The following is a 13,991-nucleotide window of genomic DNA, read 5'->3' as shown; positions in this document are numbered from 1 at the left end:
TCCAGTGACCAACATATAGAGCATCTTTTAAGCTTTTGGTTGAAGATGAGGAAAATTCAAGAAATTTGAAAATAAATTACATTTTTTTTTTTCTTAAAAACTCATCTTTTTCCCTTAGCTCTATACAATGGTGTATTTATTCAGTTTTTATATATCTACTATTTATATTAGAAATGCATTAAATGTGCATTTTCCATGTTTACACATATATATTAACTACAAGGTTAATATATACTCTCTTTTGAGGATTGGGAAGGGGAAAACAAACTGAAATAATCTGGGCCTACTATTAAACCTGGAAAAAAAAAAAAAAAAAGACTGATTTCTGGACATGGAGAGTGTTCTGTCCTAGGTTTTAAAGCAAGGGTCAGGTGGAATGCCTTGGCAGAGGTGATGCTCTTTCTTTGGGGAGCTTTCTTCCACAAAAGGAAGTGGAGTTCCAGCCTTAGGTGTGGTAGGTGAGAGTCAAAATACACAGCTGCACAAGTGCAGGCTCCCAGGCCTTCTGCAAAAGGCAGTGAGGGACCAGCCAGGCCTTTGACAGAGAAGGCAAATTGCCAGGGAGGCAAAGGGATCAGAGTGCTTGCATTGAGTCTCTGGGGAATTTGGGAACAGTCACAAAGACAAGCTCAGCACTACTGCTGCCTAGGGTACCACACTTTGCTAATTGCATCCCTGCCAGAGGGTGCAAGTGCACAAAATGCAGGCTTGTTGCCTTGCTTCAGGGTATACCTGAGTTCTTTCAGCCTCATTGTTTCCCAGCATGTTTGCTTTAGTGCAAAAATGTGCTTTGGTAGTTAAATGTGCACATTGTACAGACAGCAGTGAGAAGCGCAGGGAAAGATAAAGGACTGGTTGGGAAGTAGAGTTCAGCTGAGGTTTAAGGGATTATGTTATGGCAGAAACCAATATTGCTGACAGCATCATTAGCTCTCTTGGTTTGGCTGTGTCAGAGTGGATGTAAAGGGCTTTGAAAAGATGCTGCAAGGTAAAACTTGCCTGTTCAGTGAGAAAGTAACAGGTGAAATGTCTAGAAAATGTTAACAGTCCCATAAGGAGTAAGCAAACACACTCAGAACATTGCTACTTCATTGTATCAAACTTTGAATTTACAAGAAACTGTAGAACTGTTTTCTCCCCAAACTACAATCTAAACTTCTGCTTAGTCATCTTTATTCTCTGATCATTTTTCTCTAATAATTTTGTGGCATGGTGTGTGATGTAAAGGTGATCAGAAACACAAAGTTTTTCTTTGGAATAGAATGCAAAGCATGGTTCTGTGTTATACTACAAGCAAATTGCTCAATCTGTTGCTTTTTGTCAGTCAAATGCAACCTGATAGTTAGATGTACTAGTATTTTATTGCTGATCATTACTCTAAGGATCACTTTGTTTCACCTTATTCTTCCTTCTTTCTTTACTATCCAGCATGCATTTAATTCAGGTGGACTCCGTTCAGCGATGGATGGAAGATTTGAAGCTGATGACAGATTGTGAATGCATGTGTATTCTCCAGTCCAAACCAATCAGCGTTGAGAAGGATGAACAAAATGAACTCATCCTTTCCTCACAGTATAGCACATGCAATAACTTACAGCTGCTGTTAAAAAGAGCTTGGATCATAAGCACAGAGTTGACCAGGATTGCTCAAAAACTAGAGAAGAACAGATGGCAAAGAGTCCACAGCATGACAGTAAGAGTCAATTGTCATGTACGTTCCATGATAAATGAGTACAACACATTTACGAGAAGTTCTTCAGAAGAAATGCACCAGGTAGTAATGCCTTACTTGTCTTCTGTCTTATTTTTTTTTTAATTGTAATAACTGCAACTTTCTTTAAACAATTGATAAGAAATTCTTACACGCAACACCTCTTGCTGAAGATGTTTAAATTTCTTTTGTCTATGGAAGCATTTTTGACTCATTATGGATCTATTTTGTCATAGGCCTGATTCTGAGTGTTGATAATATTGACAAATTTTGCTGAAGAAAATTTAGTTTTCAGTGACCACCAGACTGAAATAATTAAATGCCCCATCAGTGAGTTCCTTTGCATTTAAGATTTAGAAAATGATACATTTTAACCTTCATTTTTATCTCTACTTGTTTTATTCAGAAAAGTAGGAAAATTGTGTTCATCTGAAATAATACAGTTTCGAAGGGTTTTTACCTAATTATCATGAACAAGCATTATTTATTTTTAAAAAGCAAATATGTATCATTACTTAAAATAACATTTTCTCTCTCTGCAGTTGGAAAAACTTTTAATAGACAAGTGTTCAGAATTTACAGCATTTACAGAAAGGTAATTTATTTATTTTTTTTTGTTTGAAATATTCATTTTGCTTTTTTATTATTACGTAGAATAATAATGGGAAGTACAAATCCAGCAAAATCTTCAAACATTTGAACTGCAATTCTGAAAGAGTTTGAGTGTTAGCCCCCAGTGTGTGAAGTGAACTGCTTTTATCTAAAATGTATCCTAATGAAAGATGGAATCTGCTGTTGTACTAGGAGCATGGCATAAATATAACACTGTGAGAGAGGATTTTTCAGAGCTTTTAGGCATTAAGGGAGAAAGTCTGTTTATATCAATGACAAAACTCCCATTGAGTTCTATGGAACCAAGATTTCAGCTTCCATGAAAAATTTAGTGTGAGATTATCATACAAAATGTACCTCTGTGTGAATACCCACATTAGTAAATCAAACCCACAAAATCACAAAAATATGCATTCCTTTAAGTTGCATTTATTGGTTTACTTAGCTCCATGCATGCTGGAATTCTGACACTAAAAAATGAAAGACACCATCTAATTATAAGCAAGGAATATTTATTTATTTATTTTTCTCAAACTCACACAGCTCAAACTTTGCTCTTATATTCTACACATACATTTAATGAGATCCCCAGTCCTGTAGTGTCTGTCTCCATTAACCCTTTCCCTCCTTTTCTGTTTGAAAATGTTAATATAGGTAGGTGAAAGACAGGCAACCTATAGAAGGGAACATACTGTGTAGATGGAAGCACTGATCAACCAATCCGTATCTTCCATTAGTGGCCTGCCGAGGTGTAATATATTTTGACAATTTAAAGTAATGTATTTGTGTGTGGAAACACTAGTTAATTAATTTGAATTGTGTAATGTTTTCCATCTTTATCGTGTTTCTTCAGTTGGCAAGTATCATAGGTTACAGGATAGTTACACCAACTCTGTAAACTTGCTGTGTGTCATCTTTGTTCATAGAAGGCTTAACTTTTGAATTTGTTCTTTAAATTTAAATTATCTCTAGTCATTATTCTGGACATGCATTCGTTTTGTGCCCTTATCCTGCTTTCATTATACTAGGACAAAAAAAAATAAAATTAAAAAAAAAAAAAAATATATATATAACGCACTTTTATCATCAGGAAATATGGATATGCACAGCTGCAGCTGAAATGAAAGCATTCTAGAGTGACTGTAACAAAAAGCATCAGTGGAAAACAGCAGAGTTACACTAGTATAAACACAGCATCTGCAGCAAAATTTGGCGTGCAGTCTGTGTCAGTCATTACTGTCCAACACTAATCTTTGGTGTTATTCTTACCATGTGCAGACAAAGCTTTGATATTCTGGTGTGATGCTAATGGCAAAAAGATGGTGTACTCATGTGAACAACTGAATCCTTGTTACATCCATGTTTTTAATGTGCTGTTACAACACAGAGAGCTCACCTGTGACAATCAGCTTAAAACAATTGCTTTGTTTGTAATTGTTTGTAAAACAATTGGATCTCATTTTTCTTCATTTCTTCCCTTTCCCATTCTTTTTAGGTGTATACAAACTGAGGATGAACAGATGCTGAGCTCCATGAAATCCTGTGTTAATGAAACGCTCACTACTGTTGCTCAGTATTTTGGCCAGTTGATAGAGCTGGTTTTAACACATGAGGCACAGGTTAGTCTACAGAGTTTAAAAAAAAAAAGAAAAAAAAAAGTATTATCAAATTGTTGAACCTTGAGGGAGAACATTGATAATTACAGCTCTGTTTTCAGCAAACTTCTGATTGGTAATTCAGTTATCTTGTAAAGAGATTTAGGTGCATGTTCACCTGATTTGTATTCCAAACAAAATGATCTTGTGGCTCACTATGTTAATTATCATTCCTGATAGGTGTCTCTCAGTGCAAGGGAGATAACCTCTGGACAATGCATACTTTATTAGACCTTTGGACCCATTTTTCTTTTCCCTCCCTGCAGATACTGCTTTTCTTTAGAAACCACACACACACATGCACGCACACACACAAAGTCTATCCTGCTCTTGACAGTTCTTACTAAAAGCTAAAATGTCTAGAAGATGTTCATATACATATACATATGAACATCTTCAACACCAGACATTTTAACCATATCTTAGACTCTAGGAAGTAGTGATAAGATACAATATATGACTATCAGCTTTCTTGTTGCATCAAAACAGAAAATAAGCTCTTACATGTATGTGGTAGAAAAAAAAAAAAAATCCAATTCATAACCATCCACTAGTTTTTGAATAATTCCTTCATCCATAGTGTGAGGACCAATGAGAGCAAAGTCTGTGTGTGTATGTATGTATAACCTTCCAGAAGCATTGCAGGCATGATGTGTACATTTAGTGGTGATTACATGTAGATAAACACACTGAGTAATTAAGCTGAAGTTACAGATGCTCTAAATTTTTTCCATTAGAGCATTCTTGAGGTAATAACCTGTAAGTCTAACCAATCTGTCTTGACTTAAACTAGTTTCTTGAGATCTTATTAGCTATCCCCTTGTACCAGCTTCCTCAAAACCAACAACAACCAAGAAATCCCAACTAATTATGCTCAAATCATGTGTATATGTCTTAGAGGTGATGTTATGCTGAAACTTTGAGCAGGAAAAAAAAAAAAAAAAAAGCTTGTTAAAAAGGAAATAGTTAAACAGTATTTATTACTGTGCTGAAGCAAAATCACTATATGGTATTGTTTAAATTCTAATGTACCTTGATGCTTTAAGATTGCAGAAAAATGTGTGTCTCTTTCAGAAACATCCCCTATAGTTTTAAAAGATCACTGCTAGGAATTGAAAGTCTCCAGAATATATTTGCAGAATTATAGTCAAGCTAACAAGCTATGTGCTAATGCACTTTGGTTAGGATTTATGAGAACTACATGAAATGCGTCATATGAATTTAAGTGCATAAATAACTGCATATTGCAAATTCGGTTGTTTTGATGCTTATTCCCTTTAATCTGAAGAGGAGTTGTAGACTGTGAATAGTTCTGGTTGAATACTTTGACACTTACTGACACATTAAATCCTGATCCCTAATCCCCATATATTTTAAGAGAGCAGGGTTCTGCACCATCCAATCTATATTCCTATTGTTGATGACTTGGGAGAGAGGTCATCTATAAAAACAAAACAAAACATAATAAGAGCAGTTTTCTGAACCACCTAGTCATACTCACTTCTGCTATACAACCACATTGTCTGTGGATAGTTGACCACACTGGAGCAGACTCTTTAGGTGAGAGACTATGACTATTTACTCAAGAGCTTTATGTTCCAATCAGTGTGTTGGGATTTATTCATGAAAATGATTCATATAATAATGTGAACTGGTAAGTTATGTCTTTTAAAAAAGAATTTTCCTAAAGGGAGATGTGAAGTGTGGAAGAACACAGCGTCTGAAAAGGAAGATTACTGAGCTTTATATCAATAATAGTGTAAAATCTGGGATATTTCTTTGCATTTATTTCAAAGTTGTGTTAAATATGTAAATGATTATCTTCCTCCTTCTAACAATTCTTCTTCTAATGATTATGTGCTTTCAAAGAATAAAATTAAGCTGTGTTCTACCAGCAGCTGTGTTTATCTGTGCAGTTGCAAGGGCACACACACAAAAGCAAGATAACTATTTACAAAGATAAAATATTTAACCTATTTCATATATTTGTGAAATAAACGATTGCTCTCTGAGTATTCCTGTTATTGATCAGTGACACTCTTCCGTTTTAACTAAGACTACTGATGATCATAGAGCCTTAGTAAGTTGTGTTAGAAAGAGTAAGGCAATATTGCTAATAAATAATGTGAAAATCCTCTATCACATTGTGATACATCTTCTGCACTGAGAGAGTTAGTTGCCTTCACAAGTTTTTAGTTCAATTCCAGGCCAAATCTAATAATAATTTACTGAACTGCAGAGTTCTTTATTAAAAGGTTTCAAACAAATACCTGTTTTCTTACTCTGATCATATTTATTTTGAAATATTACTATTCTTGTTTACATCTATTTAAATGTGATAGCAAATATGTTAAAATATGATTGATCTGACTCCTGCCCATGCTTTTCTTTGCTTTTGGTTTATCTGGGTGAGAAGGAAAATGGTATGGATTAAATGGACTAGACTTTCTGGTCCATCTCATCTTAAATATAATACTCACGTTTTTCATTGGAAGTAACTGTGTTTTACTGTCTTATATCACACAGAACCTACTGAGGCAAATAGATTTGTCGGATAGTGTGTACATCACTGAGTCGGCGATTAATAATTTATTCAGCCTTACCCAGGAAGGTGCTCACCTTTGCCGCATCATAGCTAAGGTAAGGGGAATGTATGGATTAATTTGGAGTAAAAAATAGTAATACAAGTGGGTTATTTTACTTAACATACTAGTGGTGGTGAGTTTTGAAATGTACAGGACAAGATGAAATTCTGTATTTCAGGAGACTGATAAAATCTACGTTAAAGAACAACAAAACTTAAATCTGAGAAACTTTATTATTATTATTATTATTATTATTATTGTTTTATAAATAAATTGAACACATAAAAGACAGAAGATAGCAGGCAAGAAGTCTGTCAGTTGATGGTTCTTGATGTAGGTATTTCTCAGCATCTATCTGGATCTTTTCTTGTTTCAATTTATGTCCATACTTGTTTTCCTCCCTCCAGGTACTGCTATAGAAGGCCTGGCTATGCAATCTTGATAATCTCTGAGGCACTGGAAAGCTGCTGTTTTTTGTTTTTTTTTTCTTGCCTCTCTCTCTCCTCTCTTGAGGTGTATGCACTCTTGCAGCTCAGGTGGCATCGTTCACTTAGTCACCAAAAAACAAGCAAAATGGAAGTTTCAAGTGCCCAACTAATGCTGATAATTCTGAATATTACAGAAGAGGGATTTAGACTAAAGTTGTGTGGGCAAGCAAAGGAACAGGAACCTTTTAATTCTTTCTGACATGTCTTTCTTAAGTCTTTTTACACAGGGCTGTCACGGCAGTGTAGGTTACTTCTGGCAGCATGTGCTCTTACTCATTCAATGGTTGATGCTTGCTGTGGGTATAAACCCATCACTCTACCAAGATCAATGATACTGTCGATCCCTGTAGAGTACCTTTGAGGACACTTGGATCTTGAAAAAGTGAGAAAGGCAAGGCATTTTATGAGGTTGAGGATAGGGTTATCCAATTCCTAGTATGTACGTATAGAAGGAAACATTTTCCCCAAGCTTCTGCTTGTGGAGTGTTATGCCAGCCCCTTGGAGATGAGGATTAATAGCACCAGCTAATTCTTTTTTTTTTTTTTTTTTTTCTGCTCTGTCTACAGATGGACATTTGCACCATAAAAACACTACTCTGTTCTTAAGGCTCTGAATGAGGTAGACTCATGTAGTGGATGATGCAAGAGCATGAGAGGTTTATTTTTTTTCTGAATTGGTATTTGAGCTCCACTCAGTGGTACCCAAAAACAATTTTAAAATGTTGAGTATTGAGGAAGTACAGAACTTACAAATTGGAGAAAATTGATTGTCTTCTTTTTGTCATTATGATAATTCTATAGACAGTTCAATTTATCAGAAATGAAGTCTGACCTTCCATAAATCACTAAATTAATTTATTACTATCATTACATGGATATGTCACAGGATGCACTAAATCGTTTCCAAGTGAGGAAATGCATGTCCTTATGCAAAGAACCTTAAGTGGTGTTTGGTTGCCAAACTATAGTGGTGATTGTGTCACCTATCCTGTGCATCTGTTTGCTCTTTGCACTGAAATAAAATTGTCTGGACTCACCATCATCCTTCGCCTTCTGTATGACATTGGTTACCTGCATCTGTGAGCAAGTTGGCAGAAGAACAATAACAGACCAAAATTTTGCATTTGATCACTTGGATTAGGTAGTTATGACAGTGAAAGTGCAGGGTGATGTATAAAATTAAGAAACAAAACAAACAGCCTGATGCTGTGCCTACCTATTAAGAGGATGGGAATGGATTCAATATTTGCAAAGATCTCAAGACCTCCCATACATACAGAAGTTTCCTAAAGAGCTATTGTTGTAAAAAATAACAAAACAAAGCAAAAAACCTAGACAGAAGCTGAATGTTTGTATAGTGAAAGCAAAACTCAACAGAGCTATTCATTCAAACTTGAAATCTTACTCTCCGTGACAATCTGTGATCTTGTTGATTGTTGTATTAGTGTGTTCTTCTGTGCCTTAAGCCATAAATTATGCTTCTATAGTACATCAAAATCTTGGACATGAAACCAAGAACCATGTTAATTTTGAAAAGCTACTTGGAACTGGTTTCTTGCTTTACATCTTGGTAAGGTTTTCAATCGTCTCTCTCCTTCCTTTCCTTCCCCCTGCTAACACTGTTACCAAAATTTAAAATGTCTCTGCTTTTTAAAACATCCTCTGCTGAAAAGCCACCTATAGTTTTACTGTACCTGGAGGCATCCTTTGACTCACTGGAAACTGTTTTGGGCTTTGCAGTCAAAGTTAAAATATAGATGTTAATTATTTTTTTCAGCATGTAACAAATCTACTGTGGAAGAGTCATGTTGTCTCACACTGTCAAGCCAGCTAGTTGTTCTCTGTGTGAAGTTAAAAGGCTAAGATGGTTTCTAACATAAATGAGTAGTAGCAAGGACAACATAAGAAATGAAGGAAGAAAGAAGAAACGTAAATAATAACGTTAATAAAAATCCTTGAATTCTGAGCTAAAAGAAAAATCAATGATGTGATGCGAGTTTTAAACAATGTCATGTGCATCTGTTGTCTATGATGGTGGCAGCATAATGGAAACTCCATCAGTTTAGATATTTTAAATGCAAAAAGAGAAAACGAAGAGAGGAAGAGCCAGTGCAACATTTGTAGCAACTACCAGTCACAAAAAAACTGTTTTAATCAAGCTTCTGCCTGTGGATCAGTTTCCTACATTTGGAAGCAAATGTTCCTAAAAATCCTCTCATGTCTCCTGACATACAAGCATAAAACGATGTGACTAACTTGGATCATTGTCTAGGGCTGCATCCATTGCAGGGGTGTATTCATAAAATCTTTATAGCATTATGTCTGTGAGACTTGATCCCAGAATCTCTCATTTTAAAACTTGCAAATTATTGTTTTGGTTAAAATTCTTACCTTCATGTTACGAGATCATAAGATCTTAAAATAAAATAAAATAAATCACATACTGGCTTGGATTGGAAGGGATCTTAAAGGCCATCCAGTTCCAACCCCCTGCCATGGGCAGGGACACCTCCCACCAGACCAGGTTGCTCAAAGCCCCATCCAGCCTGGCCTTGAGCACTTCCAGGGATGGGGCATGCACAGCTTCCATGGGCAAATTTTGCATGTACTTAAGCACCTGTAGAAAACATTAGCATTGTTTGAAGTAGACTGGTTTTAAATTGATTAATCTTCATGACAGCCAGAAGAATCCTTAAAAATGAGAGTTTCAGAGTTGAAATAAAAGGCGGGGCATAGTAATACAGAAAAAAAAAAAAGTATTCATAAATCTATTTCACTGATCGATTAGTGTAATCCTAATTTTATTGGACTAGATAGTATATTAATAGTCTCTAATGAGAGATAGGCAAAAATGCAGATAGTATTTATTTGCAGTAAAACAAATATACCATAGCTGTTTATCACACCTTTCTTTGGAGTAGCTGAGCCTAAATGTTTGAGGTCTATAGGGGTGTGCAGCAAATCATTTATATATCAGTTCCATTTCTAGCAAGTATATATTAAGAAAATTTCTTTAGAGCTAGTAACAAATGTTGTCCTCCATCCCAAGGAAAGGCTTGATGGGAATTTGCTGTATTTTGAGTCATGTAAGGCTGGACCTGCAAAATACTACTCCTTAGAGCTGGATGCCTTTTTTCTTTATTCACTCAACCCGTGCACAGTGTGACTTTTTATACTCATGACCTCCCTCACATACTTGCAATTGTATTTCAGGTGATTTTGTTATCTACTGCTAGTCCTTCTGAACTGCATCTCAGGAATGTCTCCAGGAAATTGAATTCCTACTAATCCAATATAGGAGAGAAATAGGTCATCAAACATTAAAGCAAGTTGTCCTGTCATTGAAAAAAGTATGCGAAGCCTGTTCTGAATGAAACTTGCATTACCACAAGAGCAACGTTTAATGTGTTACTTTGGCAATTCCAGTTCTTAACCAAAAGTTTGCAAAGGATAAATAAAAGCACACTTAGATATATTGGGAGCTTTTGGAAAGGTGTACTGCAAGTTAAGCTCCAAAGCAAGCAAAACTCAGTGCTGTTAGGTTTCTTTGGATGGAACTGTTTACCCATTTGACCAACTTATATTTATTCCTATCAGATGGAGTAGTTCTGTCATCCTTGCAAAAGGCACAGGTGACAAACTTAGATAAAGGTGAATAATTTCTGGAGGATGCTGAGATTCCAGTAAAGTTTAGGGCAGCTGGGTGCTTTTGACAAGCCACAGAGTCAGGCACAGTATTTCCTGCCTATTTCGCTTACAGCTCTCTAGATTCATTACCTGTGATCAACATTTTACAACTTGGTAATGGCATTCAGCACACAAAATAAGCAGTTTGGATCTCCTCCTGACAAATGCAGTGATAAATCGCTTCCTGTCCATCAGAGGAAAAAGCAAGGCACCCATTTGTCATAAAGAAAGCTTGAAGCTAATGTGCCAATCTTACTTGAGCTTTACTAGTGTCATCCACAAACTTCTGCTTATTATAACCAAACTAGAGAATCAGATCTTCTCTGATCCCACTAAACTGTGAGGACTTTCAGTCTAACAGTAAGACTCAAGAAATCCTAATTACCTCTGTTTTGGGGACAATGCTGTACTTGGTCTTTTCTATATAATTTTTAATAAATAGTTTAATTACTACATGGGTGAAATACCAATATCCTTTTGTGGATGAAAAAATGACAGTTTTTCTTGTTGGTGTACTGCCTTTTATTTGAAAAGAAATGTCTGCATGCAGCAGGTTATATATAGCAATACAAGACATAAAATAACAGATATATGTGCACTTCCTACAATTCCACAAATAATTTTACTCTTAGCAAGCCTTACTAAATTTACTATTTTCACTGATTTCATAGAAATGACACATGTATGCGAAGACATAAAATTCTATCTTGAAAATATAGAAGTGTTAATTTTGTCTAATTCTAATTTTATTTTAAATTGGTATCTATTTTTGTTAAACCGAACAGATTAGCTTAATCTATTATGCTCTACTATATTCCAGCAGAGATAGTACAAAAATATGGAAATAGTTCTGAATTGTATTCCTGAGATTTTGTCAACACAACCTGTTGAGTTTCCAAATAACAAACTGTTAGGAGAAAAATTATTCCAGTAGATCTGAAAGATATTTTTATATAGATGCTACTTAAGCAGTCTTAAACTGAAGAGTGTATATTACGCTTGGTCCATGACTCCATTTAAAATTATTTCAGTCTTGCAATCTGAATATTTTAGACCAAGATCTTTCATCTGTGATTAATATTTTGAATGCTTTCTTTTTCACTGTGTTTGCTTGTATGTAATATATTGTATCTGTAGTCTACTTGATGGCATAACATTTTTAGGTAACACAATCCATCAAAAAAGTGAAGTGCATGTATAGTATATATTTATCTTTTCATTTATTATGTGGCCTTCGTTAATATTTACATGTTTATGTGCTATATTGGAAATTAAGAAGGCTTGCTACTATAGGGATGTATATACACCCCCCCCTTTTTTTTTTTTTTTTTTATATGCCATATCTAAAGAAAAATGTGTAAGAACATAAGTTTTACATGCTAGATGATGAGTATATGGATTACATATCTTCGTATAACTTGACACCTATTTTGACATTTTCAGTAGCTCTTCAGCCACGTGATCACTTTCATATTTTAACAATAGGCAAATACTGCATGGGTATCAGAAATGTAGAGGAATGTGAAATATTTGCTAACAAATCTATTTTAAACTAATAGCATATGGTTGAACTATCAATTAAATATCACTCCAATCTTTGTCATTTTCACATGAATGTCAAGTTTAATTTAAATTGTGCTTGTAATTGGTAAAAGTCAGTCACTTAAGTACACCCCCCACTGAGGCTATATTACTTTTTCATTATTAAGTGTATAAGCATTAATCAGCTTGAGTTCTCTGTGTGAGCTTAACATCCTCTTTGTTGGTGTTTTGATGATAGCTAATTTAGATAAATTACTAAAGGAATCTACCCCTCCCCCTATGACAATCTCATTTAAATACTAGAAAAGCATTCAGTGCTGCTTTTATGACTTTTGCTTTTCCCCCGCAGGAAGGAGGTGTAGTTGCTCTTTTTAAGATCTGTCGCCAAGATTGTTTCAGATGCCTTTATCCCCAGACACTGAGAACATTGGCATCCATTTGTTGTGTAGAGGAAGGGATGCACCAGCTGGAAAAGGTAGGCATTTCAGCATTTTTTACTGACTGCATCAAAAAAAGAAGTCCCACCTTTAATCTCTTCTAGAAATTGATAACTTTGTGGTATTTGATACAGTGCTTCATTCTATGCTCACTTTTTCTGTACTGAACACATCTTCAGTCTTTACAAAATTAGTCCCAGCAATAACATTATCCTATTCAGCTGTTTACACAAAAAGGCTTTCTAAGAGAAGATAATTTCATAAAGCAGTCAAATATGCTAGTGACCACGTCAAAACCAAAGCAAAACTAAACAAACAAACAAACAAAAAAACAACATGCCAAACACTTGTGGAAATAATAATTACTGGACTCTAAGCTTCATACCAATTTTAATCCTTTTTCTGACACTCAGGTAGGTTATCTGCTTGTGGTACTGAGCTAACTTGTGGGAGTTGTGATTTCACAGAAAGAAGCGGGACAGATATAGAAGTCATCCAATAAAAAAAAGTCTGCTAATCAGCAACAAGTCTCATAAAAGCCAATTTTAACCATGAGGGACAACATCAAAACATTATCCATATAAAATTGTATCAACTGCTTATACTTTATTCCTTTCTCACTCTTGTTATATATTGCTGTTTTGGAAAATGAACACTTCTCCTGGTCACTAAATCATGATCTCATCCTTCTGCATTTCATGTAACAGTCATCTTCCACAGCTGAATAATGGCCTCTTCAAGTTAATGATAAATGATTTCACTGCCACTTTACATTGACGTATCTTGTAATTTAGCGCCCAGAATTCAAGCAAACTATGGCAGAACATCTGCAGCAAAAAGCAAGTCTCTGAGCTTACAGTAAATGAAGATGACCTAAATTTTTTTTGACATAATGCTAGTTCAGACTGACACCAGAATCAGTCTAAAAGGATCTTTCATTATGTCCAAAATAATAGTGGAATTAATAGAGTTAGAGATGGAAAAGATTGATTAAACTCACCTGGTCCAATTCCTGGCAGTGTCAACATGCATTTAATGTGACCCATATCAAAGCTGATGAAACGAGTCCTAGAAAAAGTGATAACTCTCAAGCCTGTATGTCTTTTGATATGCTCTAATGTTGGCCACAAGTAAAGTTGCTCAAGGTAAACTTTGTCACAATCAGGAATGAAGTAGTGTGTAAAGGATTTTTTAATGGAAATCCTTAATACTGATTTCAGTAGTTCACTTTCACCTGGGCATTCAGTCCTTAGAACATCTTTGTGAATATGAGG

The 13,991-nt window shown here is 35.2% G+C and overlaps 1 protein-coding gene across 1 annotated transcript in view; it reads left to right on the top strand.

Moving 5' to 3' along the window:
* Nucleotides 1–13,991, top strand: part of INSC (INSC spindle orientation adaptor protein) — a gene marked incomplete at both ends in the record, with an annotated part of 120,480 nt that overhangs the window by 55,873 nt on the left and 50,616 nt on the right. Inside the window, 5 exons of the mRNA XM_082762505.1 lie at nucleotides 1,429–1,774; nucleotides 2,254–2,306; nucleotides 3,819–3,942; nucleotides 6,505–6,618; nucleotides 12,630–12,755. Coding sequence (XP_082618631.1) covers nucleotides 1,429–1,774; nucleotides 2,254–2,306; nucleotides 3,819–3,942; nucleotides 6,505–6,618; nucleotides 12,630–12,755 — 763 coding nt within the window. The remainder of the gene's footprint in view (nucleotides 1–1,428; nucleotides 1,775–2,253; nucleotides 2,307–3,818; nucleotides 3,943–6,504; nucleotides 6,619–12,629; nucleotides 12,756–13,991) is intronic.

Source organism: Aythya marila, assembly GCF_965140915.1.
Source record: "Aythya marila genome assembly, chromosome: 5".
NCBI classification, from domain to species: Eukaryota; Metazoa; Chordata; class Aves; order Anseriformes; family Anatidae; genus Aythya; species Aythya marila.
This window is presented reverse-complemented; position numbering and strand designations above follow the sequence as displayed.